This window comes from Phaseolus vulgaris, chromosome 2, assembly GCF_000499845.2.
Source record: "Phaseolus vulgaris cultivar G19833 chromosome 2, P. vulgaris v2.0, whole genome shotgun sequence".
Classification (NCBI taxonomy): Eukaryota; Viridiplantae; Streptophyta; class Magnoliopsida; order Fabales; family Fabaceae; genus Phaseolus; species Phaseolus vulgaris.
This window is the reverse complement of record NC_023758.2, coordinates 4,680,885-4,701,164: the sequence shown is the minus strand read 5'-3', so window position 1 is coordinate 4,701,164 and position 20,280 is coordinate 4,680,885. Positions and strand designations below refer to the sequence as shown.

Genomic DNA, 20,280 nt, shown 5'->3' with positions numbered 1-20,280 from the left:
ATCATAATGTTTATGAGAGACAAAGAAGAGATCATGATAATTAACATATATGTGAAAGCAGCGCGATGACCAGGACATAACATTCTTTAGGACTAAGACTATTGGTTCTGAGTCAACTGTATGCTTCGATAAAGAGACATATCTCTTGAATAAAACAAAATTCAATCATAATTTTAAAATATATTTATAATTTTTAAATTACTTACAATTTAAGGAGAACTTTCAATCCATTTAGATAAAAAAATAGAACTTTATGCGCATCTCAAAAATACCATTTAGATAAAAAAAATAGAACTTTATGCGCATCTCAAAAATAGCATATACTTATTTCCTTTTTTAAAATACTTGTTTAAGATTTTTGAATTAAAAAAAGTTAATTTAATCAATTATTTTCTTAATATAATTGCAAGTTTTTTTATTCTGTCCTTTATGTTTTTCTTTTTACAAGTCGGTTGAGTGTTTAGATAATAAATTAGAAAGCTAAATTCGGTCAAATTTAAATAAATTTATGAAGAAACAACTTATCGTATGACTTTTAATTCCACTATAATTTGAGATGAATTACTTAAAAAAAAATGTCAAACGTCCTCGTAATAGTTCTTTATAAATTGCAGTCTCTTTCTCCTTTTCACAAATGTGTGTGAAACTCTTTATGTGTAAGTTTGGTTGACCATTAAATAAATTAGTTTTTCTCCTTTCCCCCAAACAAACGTTGTTGTTATTTGTTGAAACAGCTCTTTTTCTTTTCTTATTGCTACCACTTTGTTTTTACAAAATTAGCCTCGTGTCTATAATTTTTAATCATAACATTTTCACCCCCGAAATCTTCGATTTGAAGAATTACATATATTATTAACATGTGTCAAAAGAAAGATGTTAGTTAAATTAAAAAAAGAAAATAAAAAAAGAAAAAGGTTTATAGAAATTTATGATTGATTTGATTGATGTAGTAGATTAACATTATTTGTTTAATTAAATTTTTATAAAATCACTTTGTTACCTTTATCTCATTCAAATAAAAATATTAAACTTTATTAAAACTTAATTAGGATAGTCGATTATATGATAATTTACATTTAAAGTATAATCAATTATATAACATATTTGATAATTTATTCTCTAGTGTACAATATAATACTCACTTAGTGTCCAAAAATAAGGTTAAATAGGTATTACTTTCTCTTTCATGTTGGTTTTCTTCACTTTTCAAGTAGAGAATGTGAAAAACAACTTTCGTAGTGAATATGACTATGCATTTTGTTGGTAATTAGCAGATTCAAACACAAACGTAACCTTTTCACGATAGGAAAGAAACACAGCTTAAGTAATTTCAGGAGTAAAGCAAAAGCTAAGAATCTTTGAAGATTTCAATGCAATTCATTAAAATATAAAAATAATTTATATTGTAATATTGAATTTTGTAAAAGATTATACTAATAGGTGAGGGTTAGGGTTGTTATTTGTTAAATTGTTGATTGCACATTGCACTGAGAAGTAGGAACTGAAGAAGAAATTTATGAGCAGGGAAAGGAGAATGGCAACGAAAAGTGGTTACTTAATGGAAAGCTGAAAGCAAAAAAGGAGTTGTTAGTTTACACGGAATCGGAGGGAGGGGAAGAGTCGCCGTGGTAGCCACCTCCCAAAAGACAGATTTGGTCCCAAATGAGGTCGGGAACAGGGACAACAGAAAGCCTGGGCTGCCGGAGGAGAGCAAAACCCTTGAAATGCTTCATCTCCTTCAAGTCCACGGGCCTCCTCATCTCTCCCACGGCCTTCACGTCCACTGCATTGCCGTCCCACTCGCGGACGACGGAGACAACGCCAACGATACGGCGGGCCTTGGGACCGGAGTGGTAGAAGAAGCAGAGGTCGCCGAGAGACATGGACTTGAGATACTTCTGAGCCTGCTTGTTCTTTACCCCATCCCAATTGCTTATGCCTCCGTTCGCCGCCTGGTCCTCCCACGACCACTCCGACGGTTCCGTTTTCAAAAGATACATCTGCTTCTTCTCCTTCTCCTTCTCTTTCTCTTTCTCTGTCTTTCCCATTTCTCTCTTCTCACTTTTTCCCCAAATCTCTTCGCGCCTTCTAACCCTACTTTCTCTCACTTAAGATTTCTTTTGATTGGAAATTAAGTGGATTTCATAATTGGATTGTGTAGAAACCAAAACGGCCAAGACAAAAACTCCTAATATGTGAAATAAATGAAACCCTATAATCTAACAAGTTAAAAGTTTGTATTTATAAATGTATTTTAAAAATAAACTATTTAATTTAATATTAGCCAGTGTTTTTTTATACATTATTTGTAATTCAATTATTTATAAGATCATATAATGACATTTTTAACATGTCTTTCGTAATAATTATTAACATTTTCAGAATAAGAAAATAATTATATTTTAAATGACCGTTTGTTATAGAATAAATCCATTGCAAATACATTATTTAAAATTTTGAAAGTGAAGTTTAAAAAAAAATTGAAATAATTTATATTCCACAGTAGTACATGATCTTAATTCAGAGCTTCCCTTCATTTGGCTTCCTCTGTGTTTTTATAAGAGATTCAAGTAATCACTGTTATTTGATAAAAAATTGTTATTTTCATTATTTTGCAAAAACTACTTAATTTGTTCATTACATTGCATCACATTAGATTTATTTTTTTAATCTGTACAATTTTTATCATCTCACAACCACATTTTCCAATTTCTGTCTCGTGAAATCCCATTCTGTGACGGCATGCAGTTGTATATGATTATGAATCTGGATTTTAGACACTTTCATTGCTGTAAAAAATCAGGTTTGGACAAAAACTGTAAGAAGCAATTAGATAATAGAGATTCCAGAAGAAACGCGTGCAAGAACCCAACTTATAGTTCCACGTTTACAAGAGGCGCCAATGCTATGATTCACTCACTATTAAGACGCTCTTACCTCAAACGGTTAATTAATGTACTCAATCTCACTACTATTAATCTATCACTTTAATTTTAGTACTCACAAAGATGAATTTTATTAACCTTTTAGTATATGATTCAAATCATGTCCTTTTATTTAGCTCAGTATTTTTATCAGTACATTTTTATCAGTACAACTGTAGAGGTTAGAAGCAGCAGTGGTGATGAATCATTGCTGGTGGACTAACATGTGTATAACTGAAATGATGAAGACATAAAGATGGTGGTTATCTTTTTCTTATGATGAAAGGTAGTCACAAGAAGGCAGAATTAGAGGGGAAAAGATAAGGGAGTTGGGGATGTAAATGCAAATGAGTGTGATTCAAAATTGGAAATGTTCACCAATACAATTTTAGTTGTTTCTTTAGTTGTAATTTGGTGCATAATTATTAACATATCATCATTCTTAACAAAATTATAAACTCCAAAAGGATGTGAGCTTGCTTGTTGTACAATGGACAGACCCACTTTGCCCACCTTTGAAGGCTAAATTCTCCTTTTAACAACTCAGAAAACAATGTATTGGATGGCTATACCTGATGGCCCCTGATATATCTCACTCCTCATGCTTTGCTTTGGCCAAAGGATTAAAGTAATATGGCTATTGCCAATTGCAAGACCCACCCACCCACATGCTCCATTTTATATAATAGTCCAAAAATATTCTCATTCCTAAAACAAAATAGACAGGGAGACATGACAGAATGATAGAGCCTTCCTCATGTACGAAACCAAACTCCTAAAGATTCACATAAGGAAAAGCCATTGGAATTAGAATGTCCTATGGTATTTGTGCAACACATGAGCCTCAAGAAAGCAAAGCAATAATCAAGAGATTGCAAACATTAAACATGTTGGCACCACCATTTGATTGCTATGTTACCAAGCTTTAGCTTTCTGGTTCCCCGGTCAAATAAACTATTTGCTATACTTAAATGCCTCTTCCCCACTCCACCAACCTCTTGCTTTATTCTCCCACTCACGCTCTTCCCTCCCTCCATAACAACCATGTTCTATTAGCTTCCACTGCCCATTCGTGCTCCCCATCTTTCACAAAAAAGTATCATTCATATTCACATCTTTTCTGCTTCACAAGGTCCTATTCCAGTACTCCTTTCAATGGATGCTTCCCACCAACAATCTACAAAACAGCTGAAAGATCATCTCCTACACCACCAAGAGCCTTTTTCGCTGCAGAGTTACCTCATCGAAAGAAGTTACATGTTCAACAACCTCAGCTCTGAAAGTACCAACATTCACCACCTTTATTCAGCCAAGAATCTGAAATGGTCAATCAAATATGATTTACACAAGATAAGGAAACGGCTATTACATGCTGCAGTGATACTAAGATCACTACTATCCACAGAAGACAGTCAGGAGTTCTCAAACTGGGATGAAGAGCACAACAGTGACCTGTATTATGTGCATGAATATTTAACAGCACACACTCAAGCAACTCAACAAGCATCTTCACCGAAAACATTGCCTATGTCTCATCATTTTACTAACAATGAGGTTCACCACAAGGTTTTGCCGACAAGTATGATTCAGACATTCACACTCCCAAAATTGAAAAGATCAGAGGTAAGTATTAGATGATAAAAATGATGTTATATAATATTTATATTTTAGATTTTTAGTTATAACAGTGTGTGTAAAAAACAAAAGGAAATTCGTGCTGGCATCACCTTATTGTTAGTAATAGTATATAATAATTGTATACATGCAATGAACCACAATTCCATTACCGTCTACAGTATAAATTAAGCAAACTCACTCATTAAGCTAAACAGGTAGACGCAGGAACAAAACCATATTGGATAAGCTCAAAGGAGAATAAGCAGGCGTGTAGCAGAGGACCAGAATGGAAAGCACCATTACCCAATGCAGGTTCGACACTTTTACTAAAATCAGGAAAGGAGGAAAGTGTTAACACGTTTGCATTGCTTTAATTTTTAACTTGCAACATTTGGGTTGTGATGGAACAGTGTGTGACTTAAAAAGTTCAGATGCTGTTCCAACTTTGTCTCAGAAACTTGTTAGAGACTATGTGAGAAAGCTAGTGACGAGCTCAAATATTTTGAAATTTAGACGTGCAAAAAAAGAGAAACTAGAGGAGATGGTTGAGACGGGTTCTTTGTGCGGAAGATGCAGAAGGGGCTTTGACAAAAAAGACAGAGGGTTTGATGGAAATGAAGGTAAAAGTGTATCAAGCAAAGCAGTTTCAGAAGCTGAGGGGTTTGAGAGTATGATAGATGAGCATTTTAACGTGTTGCAGAAAGAATATAGAGAAGGTAAAAAGATGAGGCACCTGGTTCATGCAGAGTCGTGTGTGATATCAGAAGAGTGGAAAAGCTTCGAAATCATAAATTTGGAGATATACATGGAAATAGGAGATTCAATCACGGATGACATTGTTAGTGAAATAATTGATTTATTTTAAACAGCTCATGCCCATGAACATGTTCACTGGAACTGTACTTCGCTTGGTTACATAATCAGGCTTAGTTGAATGTATAAACAAACATTCGAATAAGGATTACCCTGTTGCTGTAAATTCACGTTGCAGAATTTAGTTCAAATGAAGACATATTTCACAATTTTTTAGCTTGAATCCGACCCTGGTTGCAGTTCTAACCATATTTTATGTACATTTAGCGTCAACGATATTCAATAAGAGTATGACAATTTTAAATTCAGGATATTTAGAATAGTAAAAAATAATTGTACTCTTAACTTATTATATAGTTTTCAACTATCATCACTCTAATAATAACTGACACCTTCGTGAAGGACACGAAATTAGATTTCTAAAGATGCATTGTTGCCTTTATATGAATGAAATGAAATGATGTAGGTGCATGACTCCACATAGTATCTCTTGCCAAATCTCAATTCATCATTAAAATATTTGAATTGGTCCGAAATTCATTAACGAGATTTGTGTTTTTTCCTACCATATACAAACATCAAAATTATATATATACCACACCAATAGGAATATTTTAGCCATTACACCGTTAATAATTTTATTTAAAAAATAAATTTGGTTGATCTATCTGTATATGTAAGTTAACTCACGGACAAAATATTGAAATAATGTAATTAAAATGCAAGAACATTTGTAACTGTGCAAATGATTTAAAGTCTAATTTTACAAAAGTAAATAAATGAATTGAAGTGTCTTAACAAACTTACGTGTATATTTATATAAAAAAAGACAATTATATCTTGACATGCTTCATTATACAACTTCTTATTAATAATATAAAAAAAATATTTTTATTATTTTATGTAAAATTTGAAATTTTAAGAAAAAAAAAAAGTTGTATACTGCAAAAAGTTGTCCATGTATATTTTTTATTAAATATTTAACTTGAAAGAGACTATTCTGGAATGGTAAATTGTACTATGGATCAACTGTCTTCTTTATTAAATTGGATAATGTGTAAAGTAGGAAAATAAATAATAAGGTAAATCTTAATTTGGATTTTTCATAGATTAAACAAAATTATTATTCCGTTTTCATCCATAAAAAATGCTTATGGATTTGATTCATTTTATGCTTCGTATTTATTAGCATTTTTTTCTTAAAAAATTCAATTTATCTAAAATAGTAATATTATCTCAGGTTATACGTATAAAAAATAAATATAACTCTTGAAAACGAATAAAAATAGTTAAATTAGTTAGCTTTAATTAAAAAATACATATTTAATTTTTATTGAAGATAAGTCCATAAATTAATTCATTTTAGTGGTATTTATGTTTAATGATATTATTCACAGTTTAATGATTTTTTTTCAACTATTAAGGACCCCCAATTTGACCAGTATAGTCCAATCCATACTTTCATGAGAAATTAGTAAATGCCTCATTATTTATAAAAACCTAATGGAATAAAAGAAAATTTAGCAATGTATTTGAAGTTGTTATAGGTTTCTTATATTTTAGGCAAAAATATTTCATGTGTTTCTTATATAGAAACGAGGTAATATATTTAAAAATTAACTATAGTTTATTTTTCAAATAATTTTTAAATTTTTTAAAATTAAAAAGTTCCATAAAGATTTAATCATACAAAATATAGGTTGGACTAATTTCAATTTATTAAAATTGATTAGATGATACATTGAATATTTGAAAGATAAAAAATGAATTACAATTATTCATAAAATTAAATGAATAGGTTTGATTGGATTTGTTTATATATTTTTATAATGAATAAGTTGAATGATTTATTTGGGATATATAAAAAATGAATGGAAGATACTTATGCTTCTTCTCTTTCTCTTTCTCATTCTCTTTCTATGTCTTTCCCATCCTTCTCTTCTCACTTTTCTCTTCACTCAACATTTCTATTAGAGCCCATTTCTTCGTGTACGATATCAATTTTAACATTAACTTATCATTTTTTTTAAAATTTCAAAATTATCTTTATTCTGCATTTAAAAATTCAGAATAATAAATATAATTTAAAATTAAAAAATACATTTCAAATAAAAAAAAATTGAAATATAAAATTAAAAATGCATTCTAGATAAAAAAATTTGAAATTAAAAGTTGTGTTTCGAAAATCCAAATCTACAATATTTCTGAATAAAAGATTTTGGAAGTAATTTTTATTTACACTTTTTTTATTTATTTTTTTTATCATTTTGGAGGGAGGGGTCTATTTGTCATTTCCAATAGAACATTGAGTGTATATTGAAATTGATATGGTGAAGAGAGAATTTGTCATCTGTTGATTATTGGAAATTAAGTGGAATTCATAATTGACTGTGTAGAAACTAAAAACGCCAAGAGAAAAACTTCTAATATATTTCATGTAAAATAAATGCCTATAATCTAACAAGTTAAAAGTTTGTATTTTATACCTGTACTTTAAGAATAAATTATTTAATTTAAATATTAACCAGTGCTTTTTATATATTATTTGTAATTAAATTCTTTATAAGATCTTATAATAAAAATTTTAACATGTCTTTCATAATAATTCTTAACATTTTCAGAATAATAAAATAATTATATTTTAAACGACCGTTTGTAATAGAATAAATCCATTGCAAATACATTATTTAAATCTTTGAAAGTGAAGTTTAAACAAAAAATAATAAAATATTGAAATAATTTATGTTCCACAAGTACAAAATCTTAATTAAGAGCTTCCCTTCATTTGGCTTGCTCTGTGTCTATTTGATTAAAATTACAAAATTTCTGAAAAATTTGTTTTTATAATTTTTTTCTTAAATTTCACTTAAGAATATGCACTGAATTTAGGACAAAACGCGAAAAATTTTAGGTCAAACGGATGAGTATTCACTTAGGAAAAAAATCAAACAGTTTCACACAATAACGAACTTTCCTTTCAACCGTGACAGTGATTAATAAAAAAATTATTGAAAATCTTGTGGGACGAATCTGGGAGGCTCAAATCTCAGCCAAAACTCAATACATAGAATGAGGAACGTCTAGAAAAACCTTGAGACCAAAAGACCCAAGGAATAGGGCGTAGTAAGACCAAGACCGAAAGTGAACAAATCCGATTTTCCTGGCTTTTCTTCACTTTATCTTTTTTTTTGTGATTTGTTTATGGACATGCCTCCTTAGCAAGATGCAAACAACATATAAATGTACTTGTGTGAATTTTTTCGAAATTTTTCAATGCAATATGGACCCAGAATAAAATTGCATGAAGTAGGCGAAATTTCACAAATTTTGGTAGAAGATAGCTTTGATTTTTCACAAAATTTCAAAAAAATTGTCCCGAAATAATTTTTTCTTGAAATTCCACATAAGAATCTGGACTTAATTTGGGACAAAACGCAACAAATTTCACGTCAAGCGGGTGAGTATTCACGTACGAAAAAAAATCAAACAGTTTCACACACAAACGAACCTTCCTTTCAATTCTGAGAGTGATGGATAAAAAATTTATTTAAAATCTTGTGGGACGAATCTGGGTCTCAAATCTCAGCCAAAACTCAATACACACAATGACGAATGTCTGGTAAAATTTTCAGACCAAAAGATCAAAGAAATAGGACGTAATAAGACCAAGAGTGAGCAAAACCAGTTTTCCAAAAACTAAATGTGCTACCGATATTTAGTATCAACCAATACAAACAACTACCACCACTTAAAAAATCACTTAAAAAATAAAAAGAAAAAAATACTATACTCAAGTGAATTTAACTTAATTAAAGCTCCTAAAAATAAATATGATTAATTCCATAAATGTAAATTGTGATTCATTATCATAATTGAAAATTTGAATGTTACATTTTGAAGGTAGAAGGGGGAAAAGGACAAAATGAGGCACCAGGTGGCAGTATCCGAAGGAGGATGTTCTCCGAGGACAGCGTGTGATGTCGTGTCCTACAAAATCAGGAAGAGAAGCAGTGAAGTAGTGAAGTGTGGGGTCGCCTTCTCTTTCACTTTCAATTCGTCACTTCACTTCTCCACACTTCTGGAATCAACTTCTGCAACTCACTACTCACAATAACTCTACTCATACATATTCATCATCATCTTCATCCCACACAGCAATTATCCTTTCTTCCTTTCCAATGGCAGTGCCAATGCCAACTCTTTCTGCTCTTTCTTTCACTGCTCTTCTCAACGCCAACACAAACACCAGCAGCAGAACCACCTGCACTTTCCCTCTACATTCCAACATCCACACCCGTCTCTCTTTTTCTTTCTGCTCCAAACGCACTTCCCTCACCTGCGCTACCTCCTCCCACAAAGACGACCAACAAACTGACTCCTCCTCCACTGCCACGGTTGCCGTTGCTCCAGAAAACGACGTCGACCATGATTCTGGTTCTCACTCTGATTCTGATTCTGACACCCAACAGGAAATGGACTGGAAGAGCGACGAGGAGTTTAAGAAGTTCATGGGCAACCCTTCCATCGAGGCCGCCATAAAGCTTGAGAAGAAGAGGGCTGATAGAAAGCTCAAACAACTTGACAGGGAAACCACCAACTCTAACCCCCTTTTGGGCCTTTTCAACACCTTAGTGCGTGACAACTTGCTCAGGGAGAAGGAGAGGCTGCAAAAGGCTGAGCAAACTTTCAAGGCTCTTGATCTTAACCAGGTCACCCCATCACTCACTAATTCGTATCTGTTTCATGTGTTAGATTCATACTAGAATTTTCAGAATATTTTTTGAATTGGACACATATTATACGAGTATCGTGTTGGTGACCATTTATGAGGAGTGTTAAAGTCTCATAGCTGCTCTATTATGCTATTACCTGGACTTGAATGATGACTACCTACTAATTAAATTTAGTGTAATTTGGCGTTATGCAGTTAAAGAGTTGCTTTGGGTTTGACACCTTCTTTGCAACCGATGTTCGAAGATTTGGAGATGGGGGCATTTTCATTGGCAATTTGAGGAAACCCATCGATGAGGTCATTCCCAAGTTGGAGAAAAAGCTCTCTGATGCAGCAGGACGAGATGTGGTGGTCTGGTTCATGGAAGAAGAAGCAAATGACATTACCAAACAGGTACTTACCTTCCCATCGTTTATTTCAATGTTTTTAAATTCTTGGTTTCTTCGTTCTGGCTTTGCATGTTCTTTAGTTTCACTTGCGCGTATCATAAAGAAAAGGCTGTAAAGTTGCTTTGCTAGAGGACCAACTGATAGATAAAAGTCATGGGCATTGTTTCAGGCTTGTGTGGTGCAACCCAAAGCAGAAATGGATCTCCAATTTGAGTCTACTAAACTGAGTACTCCTTTGGGCTATTTTAGTGCAATTTTATTAGCTGTTACTACCTTTGGAACAGTTGCTTTGATGAGTGGCTTCTTCCTTAAACCTGATGCTACATTCGATGACTATCTGGCTAATGTTGTGCCTCTATTTGGTGGCTTCTTATTTATTCTGGGAGTTTCAGAGGTATGCTATATTTCAGAATTTCCACCAAACGTGGTAGTTTATTCCACACATTTATATCATGTTCTGATTATGACTTACTATGCCCTTACTGATAATCCTCTAACTGATAAGTAGCTTGTTTATCTATTTATAAGCAAGAAACTCACACAAAAAGCCTAAAGAAAATTTGAGAAAGTTTTCTTGCCACATGGTGTTGTAGTTTACGCCATAGACAGTATTATCTGCAAGGAACATTGTGACAGTAGCTCACTAGTTCCTCTTTTTGATGATTTCAGTGGTTAAACAGACAATTCCAACACCAGACCGGTACATTTGTGTATTCATGCAATTTTTTTTTATCAACAATAATGAATAAATAAATATGGATCACTTCAAAGATTATTCAACCCTTAACAACTTACCAAAAACAACCAGCCAACAAAAAACTAACCAAACTACTTAAAAGTCATCCAAACCAAACTACTATAAAACCAGAAACCAACAAGCTAAAACCAAAGTTAAAACGAGTTTAGACAAATTATAGATTCAAAACATCAATCAGAATAAGAAAAACAAACAGATGATTTTAGAGGAAATCAAAGACCAAACCTTCAATTGAGCTAAAGAGAAAATTTCTGAATGATCGGCCATTGTATTCATGCAAATTATGTTGGAGTTTTATCTGGCCATCTTTGACATTCAATTCATTCCTTGGCTGACTGACTGTATCCTTTTCATTATGTAGATAACCACCAGGGTAACAGCAGCCCGTTATGGTGTTAAGCTTAGTCCTTCCTTCCTGGTGCCATCGAATTGGACAGGGTGCTTAGGAGTGATGAATAATTATGAATCTCTCCTCCCAAACAAGAAAGCTCTTTTTGACATTCCTGTAGCCCGTACTGCTAGTGCATATTTAACTTCACTACTGCTTGCTATTGCTGCGTTTGTGGCTGATGGAAGCTTTAATGGGGGTGATAATGCATTGTGAGTGCTGTATATAATACCTTCTCTAGAAAACGAAAGGAAACTTAAATTTAAGAGAACATTGTTTGCCAGAACCATAAACTTATGATCTACCCAATATCTTTATTTAAAGGCCTATAATACATGGACTAGAGATACATGTTATGAAATGTATTATGGAGTATATTGGGGTTATAGCATTGGGAATGTAAGTTCTATACATTAAAATTTACGACAATAATAATATAATATGGGGAGCAAGCACAACAGAAATCGTTGTCTGTTCTCAATAGTAAATCCTAAACCCTAAACTTCTCATGATAATAACTTCCTGTTTATTTTCAGGTACATACGGCCTCAATTTTTCTATAACAACCCTTTGCTTTCTTTCATCCAATACGTTATTGGACCTTACACAGATGATCTTGGAAACGTATTACCTTATGCAGTGGAAGGTGTTGGAGTTCCTGTTGATCCGCTTGCATTTGCTGGGCTTTTAGGTGGGTTTGTTGAAATTTCTGTCTTTAAAACCTCCTTTTTGACAATAATTTTTCAATAAACAATGCAACTCTACATTCTTTACGACCTAAGATCCAAGATTTTATAATGTTCAGGCTACTTGTTTGACTGAAGCTCACTTTGTTGCAGGCTAAATGGCATTTGCTAAAATTACTTAACGTCATGAACATGGTTAATAAACTTATACTTCTAGGGAAAGGAGCAATTATTTGTAATCTTACTATATCTAGAGCGCGTTAGATGCCCACCATTGAGTTTTTACAAGTTTTGCTTTGACAAATTTGATCCCTTTGCGTTGGTTTGAAGTTATAGGTGAATTACAATGACATATTTGTGGTGGTTGTGTTGGTTTTGTGGAATAAAAAATAGCCATCAAAATAAAGAGAATAAAATACTAAAAAAGGAAAATATATTAAGTGAAACAAAACGGAACAAGACATTCATTATCTTTGTTAACCATTACATTTATAATAATTGAATTTGATGGTTATGCAGGGATGGTGGTGACTTCTCTGAACTTGTTGCCATGCGGGAGGCTAGAAGGTGGTCGCATTGCTCAAGCCATGTTTGGCAGAAACACTGCCACACTCTTATCTTTTGGCACTTCACTGTTGCTGGGTGTTGGTGGCCTCAGTGGTAGTGTTCTGTGTCTGGCATGGGGATTGTTTGCAACCTTTTTTCGGGGTGGAGAGGAAATACCAGCGAAAGACGAGATCAGCCCTCTAGGGGAAAGCAGATACGCTTGGGGCATCATCCTTGGCCTCATATGTTTCCTCACACTTTTCCCTAATGGTGGAGGCACATTCTCCTCTTCATTCCTCAGTGCTCCATTTTTCAGGGGTGACATCTAAATGTAATACTTGTATGTATTTATACGTAATTATAGTGTCATTTTCATTTTACATATTCTCGAGAAGATAGAACTGTGTTTCTTTGTCATGTAATCATAATCAAGAATTCAAGATGGCTCATTGTAATTGTAATTATAGCTGCCATTTAAACGTTGAATTGCAAATCACGAGCTCCTAGAAAGCGTTTCCATCATCATCCGAGAAAAATACTCCTAATTCTTCTATTGATAGTTGAAGATTCCATATCGATTAGAGATAATGATATTTGTTCTCGTCGGCTGACTTGGATCGGGTTTTGTTGGTGGATTTTGGACCAACCTTTCTTTTCTACGTGGTGAGGAAAATTAAAACCTGTTCACAAGACTTCGATGATCAAGTCAACATATAATTATGAGTATACTCACTCACAAGACTTCGATGATCAAGTCAACATATAATTATGAGTACTGTATTACCTTTGATATCTGATCTCTAAAGTTCTTTTATTAGATCCTTCCTCTAGAGTTAACAATCATAAAAATATTCTCTTAATATATTCCCTTATTTTAGAGATGTGGGCTGAGTATTATCTTGTTTATTTTCATTTAGAATATAAATACATATGCTTAATTGATTCGGTGATATTTTTAGTTGTTTTTATATTTTTTACTGTCTTTGTAATATATTTTTATTTTGCCAATTGTTTAGGTTGATTCCTTAACACATAATTGAGCCGACTTTTGAATTTATTATCGTTTTGGGTCAAATTAAGTATATAACTTTTTAAACTAATCATATCATAATAGCGTACTTAAGTGATCGGGACCTTACCATATTTTATATACAGTTTTTTATATACAGTTTTATAAGATTGAATTTGGTTTAAAATAAGATTGAATTTGTTTTAAAATTCAATGTAAAAATTACTTAAAACTTCATAATTGTTATTATTGGATTGGAGCAGTTTTTGTTTGAATAAGATATGAGAGATACTTGATGTCATGAGCTAGAGGTATAAGAAGAAAAGTTTTGGACTAAGAGATGCTTTACTTGAAACATTCGCACTCAACCTGTATATATAAATAGAAGGAGAATCACTGTAGTTTGTTGTGATTGTTATTATTAGAGTTGAGGGGTGAAGTTAATTATGTTATTCTCAGCAGTGACGGTTAAATCTGCTGGTCTTCCGTTATTTAGCTCTTTTACCCCTAATTCTCACCTTCGTCCTTTCCCCAACGCCCTCTGCACTCACCACGATTACATTCCTAGTCAACGGGTCTCCAGCTTCTCTCAATCAAAGGTGCCTTTTTCGACAATTCCATTTTCCTTTCTGTTCTCTTCTTTGTGATTACAGTTCAATTTGCTTCAGAGTCGCAGGACTTTGGTCCATGATCCTCGCAAGTGGGTGCATCCAAACAGCGACGACGATGACGATGAAAACGACGAGGATCGGAGTCTGGATCTACTGGTGAGGTTCGTTCAGAATGTCTTCAAGAAGGTGTCGAAGAGAACACGAAAAGCAGTTCGATCCGTTCTCCCTTTCCCCATCTCCACCCATTTGGTTCGGCTACCTAATCTCTTCTTCTGCCACTTCTATTGCAATTCTGCATTTTTTAGGGGTTGAAATTTAACATCTCTTTTAACACAGATCGGATTTTCTGTGAATGGGACACTGTTGCTGGCCTTCCTGTGGATTTTGAAGGCGTTTCTTCAGGTACCGTTTTTCATTTATTTATAATTCGCATTAACATTGTTAAGATCATTACTTTTGACATATTTTCTGCTTAGGAAGGCATCTTTCTTTTTGGGTATTCAACAATGATTGTGGATTGTGGACACCTGCATTATTTTAGTTCATGAGATTTTGACATTCTATACGATAGCATTTAGTGAGTTCAACTTGTTTAGCTGTTTTCGACCTTTGTTTTCCAAGCTTTTTGTTACTGAGTGGAAAATGGTTCTACATACTCTCTAGGCTACTACTTTTCAGAGCATCATAGAACATGAGAATTCGCTAACGATAGAGGGGTGTCTTAGTTCACGGGGTTCGTCTGAGTAGGGTCTTATGCAGCCTTGTGCCACTGTGGAAAGGCTGTTTCCTTGATTAAAACCAAGGAAAAGATTTTGTTGACACGTAAAAAACTTTTTGGTATGTGAAGTGAATGTTTGGCACTGTGTGTGGTGCTAATGTATCATCACTCTAAAACCAATGACATGGTCTTAAAGCAACAAATGAATCATGTCCTGTTTTGGAAGAGTTTTCTTTATAGGAAAAATGACAAGGCGCGTAGGTGGGTCGCCTATGGTTCAGATATATCTGCAAAGGCAGTATTTATTAAAAGGTTTAACTACTTGTTTGCTCCATTATTTGCATGATCTTTGTTTAAATTTGAACATCTAAAGTTTCAATTCATAGACATTGTTTTTAATCTGTTTTCGACTGTGTAAAGACTAAAACGAATTAAAAAAAAGTGTATATCAGAGTAGTAAAACGAGTAATTTCTAAGTGTATAGATTAAAACATAAAAAATGTTCAAGTACGAGGATGAATAAGTAGTTAAACTTCCTTACAATATACGGGTGATGATTTTTCCAGTTGATATTTGCCATGGAGCAGGGAGTGAAAAATAGATGCATTCTTGTTCTGAACTCTCAGACTTTTAGCTTTGCAGTACCCGGAATATCTGTACCTATATCTTTTGAACTTGTTGTATACCTTAAACATTTTGGTACTGATGTATAATTCAATGCAGGTGTTATGCACGCTTGGAAGTGTAGTGTTTGTGAGCATCTTATTAATCCGTGGAATATGGTCTGGTGTTAGCTTTTTGCATGAAAGTCGACACCAAGAAATGGATCAACTATATATGCACCATGCTTGGAATGGTGGGCAGCCCGTGACTTGAGCAGTTCATTTACATTTACTCATTTTGATTTTGAGCACAAACAAATCTCAATTAGGAATTATTATTACTACTCCTTATCAAGATGGGGAAGTCGAATAAAGGAAATAATACTAGAAAAAGCTTTACACTGCTAGTGGAAGCATGCATTGCTGCAATTCTTATTTGGCAAAGAATAAAGAACACGGGAAGCTGCTGAACAAGATTCCTTTGAAATACTTGTAACTCGCTAACTTTATGAGCTCTTTCATGATTCATATATATTCAATTTTTTTCCTTATAATATGTTTTCACCCTTTTTACTGTTAAGAAAAGGGTGACTCACTTGAGAAAATTCATATCCAATGTATAAGAAGTGCAGGAAAATTCATGTATCTGCGTTATAGCCAGTAAAACTATGACTTTTTTTTTCCAGATGTTACACTCAAGTTCAGTAAATCTTTAAGATAATACAAATCTAGAAATTAAATTCTTTTAGATTCATGAATAATGAACAACTTGTAAAATGATATTGATGGTTATCCAGATCATTTTAACTTCAATTGATTTTTTAAAATTTAAAATTAATAACTTTATCTTCTTTTTAAATGTTTCGTAAAATATTTAATAATTAAATATTGGGGATAACAGTGTGAAGGTCCAAGAATGGTGATACAATTTCCAAGAAGTATGCAATGGACGCACATCTTGGAAGAAATAAGATTGTGGTTGTGAAACCTATTTCACTCCTATGGATCTTAATGTAAACTTATGCCAAACCAATGGCTCCTTGTATACTCAGAGTCTACGTATTGTGAATGATGTGGGTATAAACTTCACTTTCCCAGCCAAATTTTCGTAGTTGAATTAGACATAAAAGTTAACTTTTTAAGAATTTCATTGAAATTAATGATATTTACGGGCATAGAAGACAACACTTTTTAAATAGTGTTCATAAATAGTTATTCTTTTGAATTAGAAGGAAAAAATGAGGACGTAAAAGAGTGATAGTACGAAGATTTGAGACGAAAGTGTGAAGAAAGTTGAGAATATTTAAATAAGATATTTTAAAATGTATGTGTGAGGAAAAAAGAAAAATTTATTGAAATATATAAGTGATGTAATGATTATAAATATATTTTAAATTATAAAATTTAGTGTTGTGTAAAAAAAAATAATAACTAATTTTGTGTACCTTAACGGGGAAGACATTGCATAAGGCTTTTACATTTTATCAGTATTTCTAAATCAATAGAAAATGTGAAGGACGACGTCGTATCATATGGTGGAAGAAATTCATATACTCGCGGTCTGAAGATTGAAGAACCTCGATCAGTGTAAATTGCGGTAGCTAAGAGACACAGATTTCTTCATTTTCATCTCAGTAGAAACGGAACAGGTCAATTAACCTCTTTCTCTCCAATTGTTTATGCATGTGCATCACACAGAATATGAATGCTTCTAGTTTCAAAGTTTTTATGATTTGAGTGTTAGGTTTTCGCTACATTCCTTTCATTCTTCACTCCTCATTATTACATTCTCCCAGTTAGCGACACTGTTCCGATAAAATAAAATTAGAATTGCATAATAAATACTTGTGAGTGTACACAACACTCCTCTGTGATTTTTTGGTTCACGGTTTACGTTATCAGGTTAGTTATGCATGCAAAAACGTGGACAATAGTTAGGTCATTTTTGTGTAAGTATGAACTACGTTTCTTGAATATTTGTAGCATGCTCTGATAAAAGTGCTTCTGCATTTGGAGAAGCTAACATTTATGACGGTGAAATCTGGAGCAAGAGCTTTCATGTCTGTTTTGTTTGTCTATATGTTGGATGGATTTATTGCAAGTGTTAGATTGCGTAAATAATACATGTAGCTCTTCTGTAACAGTGCAGAGCATAGCGAATATGTAAAGTATGGTTCAGGGGAATTATAGAGACATAGATGAGTTTATCTGTTATTTGAATTGTTAATTGGAACTGCCTTTTACTTCGAAGAATATGGGAGGGAGACATTGTCGAATTAGATTTATCTGGTTTAGCCATGGTCTTTTGATGTTAGAAATTTTTGGATGTGGGTTATTATAGTTCATCGTGTTTAATGTTGATGACATAGTCTCCATTTTTAGAATGCTTGTGATTACTTGCAATCAGTATTCTGCAATGGAAGGTAGTTTAATGATATAGTAACCCAAATACCCTAGGCTCTAGGATTGATATAGTTAACTTTAGTTTATATGATAAGTTTAATTTTGTTTATGGGTAAATTTCATTTAAAAATAAATTCTGTATTTAAAATTACCATTATTATCTCAGATAAAAAAAACAGTTATCTCTTAAAGTGAAAAAAGATTTTGCTTATTTTTAATTTTATCCTTCTGTTAAATTTATTTTGCCTTTTTTATAAAAAGGAAATAAATAGAAGAAAAAGTTTCCTTTTATTGGAACAAGTTTTGGATTGAGCATAGTGAGAAGGAGCTTGAATGAGGGTAGGGTGCACAAAACAGAATGCATACTGAAGGCGTGAGGTATTGGAATGAGTTATTGACATTTCTTCTTCTATCTCTGTTTATTTCAAATGATAAAATTTGTTCCCTTTCTATATAATAAAAAACCCTAGCGTGAGTTATTGTTCCTATGGTCTTCTTCAATCAATCGTAACCTAACCTAACCTAACCCATTCTTTTGGCCTTATGCAGGGAAGAAGGGGAAGTTGGATTGGGTGTTAGTGGCTGTGTGTTCGCCAAAATTACAGAGCCACAAAGGCCTACTTCATCAGGTCAGCGTCCTTCCACCTCTACTGCATTTCCTAATATGCTTCTGCTTTTGCATCTTCTTCAATGTTAACATAGTCATTTCAACAGTTAGATAACAGTTGCACATGTAACATTCTATCTCCTTAGTGCTATGTGGGGAGGAAATGAGATTACTGCATTTTGATTTGAATAAAAAATCATATTTCTAAATTTTCTTTGAAAACCTTTTTGTGTGTAGAAGCAGTACTACACTGGTGCTGACTTTTATTGCTGATTGATTTTTTCCATTCTAAACCAAAAGCTATTTTCATGACATGTATGTATTAAATGAAGTGGAGGTTCTTGGAGGAACACACCAGTGATGGTTCTTCTCAAAGACATTATGCCTGCAGCTCAGAACAACATAGACACTAAGTTTATACTTTTGGAGAAAGGCAACACAACACTAGAAGGGAAGAATAGGAAATGCTTGACTCTTGTAGCTGATGAGACTGCAGCAGTTCATCTTCAGCTTTGGGGAGATGAATGTGATGCTTTTGATTCAGGTGACATAATTCATTTGAGCAAAGGAATTTTTTCCTACCAGCATGGTAATCTTGTACTCAGAGCAGGCAAGAGAGGGAAGCTAGAGAAGAGAGGAGAGTTTACCATGTCCTATGTTGAGATACCAAACATGAGTGAGATTCATTGGATCCCTGACCCAAGTAATTCTAAAAATTATATCCAGGACTATGCAATATCTCCCCAGTCACGCATCTTCCCTCCAATTCCTTAGAGGGATGTGCTCTTCTATACTTGACACAATTTTTTCAGACTAAGATCTTCAACATGTTTTAGATTAAAAAAAATGGCTTTTATTTAAGTACTTCTGTTTATTATGATAAGAGGACAGTCTTCTTTTTTGTATTTATTTTATCATTTGGTGGTTGATGTTATGGAATGGAAGACATTTTTTAGATGAAAAATTGCTGACAACGGCATCAAAAGGACATTTTCAATGAAGTTCCTGAAAATACAATCCGTCAGTCACACTAGTTCAGAATTTTTAAGAAGTTGTGCAGCTTGAATGCAGATATTATGTGGGTATTACTCATTCTATAGCGTCCTTAAACGCAGAAAATTCCAAGCAAAAATCATTATACTCATGTTCTTAATTAATCCATGTGGAACACGTAAACTAATTTTTCGATAAAGAATAAATAAAACTAGAAGTGTCTTGAATGATTTAATTTTTCATGGCAATAAACATCTTTAGTGATATGTTATGCATCTTCTCATAAGAATTATGTATTCTGTACCGTCCCCGAGCGTTGATCAAAGTCGAAGTCAAAGTCAACATATGGTGGAACCCCTCAAGGGACCCAAAGGGAGATAGTCAACAAGTTGACCGCTTAAGGCATCGCCTGGTGTAGAAGTCGCTAGGTGTAGGCGTCGCCAAGATGAGGCGTTGTCAAGATGAGGCGTCGCCAAGATGAGACG

General features: G+C 33.3%; 5 protein-coding genes across 6 annotated transcripts; 4 read left to right on the top strand and 1 right to left on the bottom strand.

The window, feature by feature from the left end:
- Positions 1-1,535: 1,535 nt before the first annotated feature.
- Positions 1,536-2,185, bottom strand: LOC137810427 (uncharacterized). Its single transcript, XM_068611669.1, has one exon. The coding sequence runs from the start codon at positions 2,046-2,048 to the stop codon at positions 1,593-1,595; it is 456 nt and encodes a 151-aa protein (XP_068467770.1). The 5' UTR covers positions 2,049-2,185; the 3' UTR covers positions 1,536-1,592.
- A 1,239-nt stretch (positions 2,186-3,424) lies between these two features.
- LOC137810447 (uncharacterized) lies at positions 3,425-5,622 on the top strand. Its single transcript, XM_068611693.1, has 3 exons — positions 3,425-4,547; positions 4,757-4,853; positions 4,952-5,622. The coding sequence occupies exons 1-3, from the start codon at positions 4,080-4,082 to the stop codon at positions 5,404-5,406; spliced, it is 1,020 nt and encodes a 339-aa protein (XP_068467794.1). The 5' UTR covers positions 3,425-4,079; the 3' UTR covers positions 5,407-5,622.
- Positions 5,623-9,384: 3,762 nt separating this feature from the next.
- On the top strand, positions 9,385-13,345 carry LOC137810426 (probable zinc metallopeptidase EGY3, chloroplastic). Its single transcript, XM_068611668.1, has 6 exons — positions 9,385-10,063; positions 10,282-10,479; positions 10,645-10,869; positions 11,594-11,832; positions 12,157-12,311; positions 12,826-13,345. The coding sequence occupies exons 1-6, from the start codon at positions 9,533-9,535 to the stop codon at positions 13,179-13,181; spliced, it is 1,704 nt and encodes a 567-aa protein (XP_068467769.1). The 5' UTR covers positions 9,385-9,532; the 3' UTR covers positions 13,182-13,345.
- Positions 13,346-14,208: 863 nt separating this feature from the next.
- On the top strand, positions 14,209-16,477 carry LOC137810425 (protein SHORT HYPOCOTYL IN WHITE LIGHT 1). Its single transcript, XM_068611667.1, has 4 exons — positions 14,209-14,460; positions 14,530-14,721; positions 14,809-14,874; positions 15,914-16,477. Exons 1-4 carry the CDS (start codon positions 14,308-14,310, stop codon positions 16,064-16,066), a joined length of 564 nt encoding a protein of 187 aa, XP_068467768.1. The 5' UTR covers positions 14,209-14,307; the 3' UTR covers positions 16,067-16,477.
- An 821-nt stretch (positions 16,478-17,298) lies between these two features.
- LOC137810424 (uncharacterized) lies at positions 17,299-19,685 on the top strand. Of its 2 annotated transcripts, XM_068611666.1 has the most exons (4): positions 17,308-17,441; positions 18,457-18,573; positions 18,745-18,824; positions 19,135-19,685. In XM_068611666.1, exon 4 carries the CDS (start codon positions 19,163-19,165, stop codon positions 19,574-19,576), a length of 414 nt encoding a protein of 137 aa, XP_068467767.1. In that variant the 5' UTR covers positions 17,308-17,441; positions 18,457-18,573; positions 18,745-18,824; positions 19,135-19,162; the 3' UTR covers positions 19,577-19,685. The 2 variants fall into 2 exon arrangements, with proteins under 2 accessions (XP_068467766.1, XP_068467767.1); XM_068611665.1 differs by lacking the exon at positions 18,457-18,573 and having other exon boundaries at positions 17,299-17,441.
- The last annotated feature ends 595 nt before the right edge of the window (positions 19,686-20,280 follow it).

Excerpts from the sequence above, each read along its gene's own strand:
- LOC137810427 (XM_068611669.1), bottom strand. The coding sequence starts at position 2,048 with ATGGGAAAGACAGAGAAAGAGAAAGAGAAGGAGAAGGAGAAGAAGCAG.
- LOC137810447 (XM_068611693.1), top strand. The coding sequence starts at position 4,080 with ATGGATGCTTCCCACCAACAATCTACAAAACAGCTGAAAGATCATCTC. Across the intron at positions 4,548-4,756 it reads CAAAATTGAAAAGATCAGAG|GTAGACGCAGGAACAAAACC; the intron begins GTAAGTATTAGA and ends TAAGCTAAACAG. Across the intron at positions 4,854-4,951 it reads AGCACCATTACCCAATGCAG|TGTGTGACTTAAAAAGTTCA; the intron begins GTTCGACACTTT and ends GTGATGGAACAG.
- LOC137810426 (XM_068611668.1), top strand. The coding sequence starts at position 9,533 with ATGGCAGTGCCAATGCCAACTCTTTCTGCTCTTTCTTTCACTGCTCTT. Across the intron at positions 10,870-11,593 it reads TTATTCTGGGAGTTTCAGAG|ATAACCACCAGGGTAACAGC; the intron begins GTATGCTATATT and ends TTCATTATGTAG. Across the intron at positions 12,312-12,825 it reads TGCATTTGCTGGGCTTTTAG|GGATGGTGGTGACTTCTCTG; the intron begins GTGGGTTTGTTG and ends ATGGTTATGCAG.
- LOC137810425 (XM_068611667.1), top strand. The coding sequence starts at position 14,308 with ATGTTATTCTCAGCAGTGACGGTTAAATCTGCTGGTCTTCCGTTATTT. Across the intron at positions 14,722-14,808 it reads TCCCCATCTCCACCCATTTG|ATCGGATTTTCTGTGAATGG; the intron begins GTTCGGCTACCT and ends CTTTTAACACAG. Across the intron at positions 14,875-15,913 it reads TTTTGAAGGCGTTTCTTCAG|GTGTTATGCACGCTTGGAAG; the intron begins GTACCGTTTTTC and ends AATTCAATGCAG.
- LOC137810424 (XM_068611665.1), top strand. The coding sequence starts at position 19,163 with ATGGTTCTTCTCAAAGACATTATGCCTGCAGCTCAGAACAACATAGAC.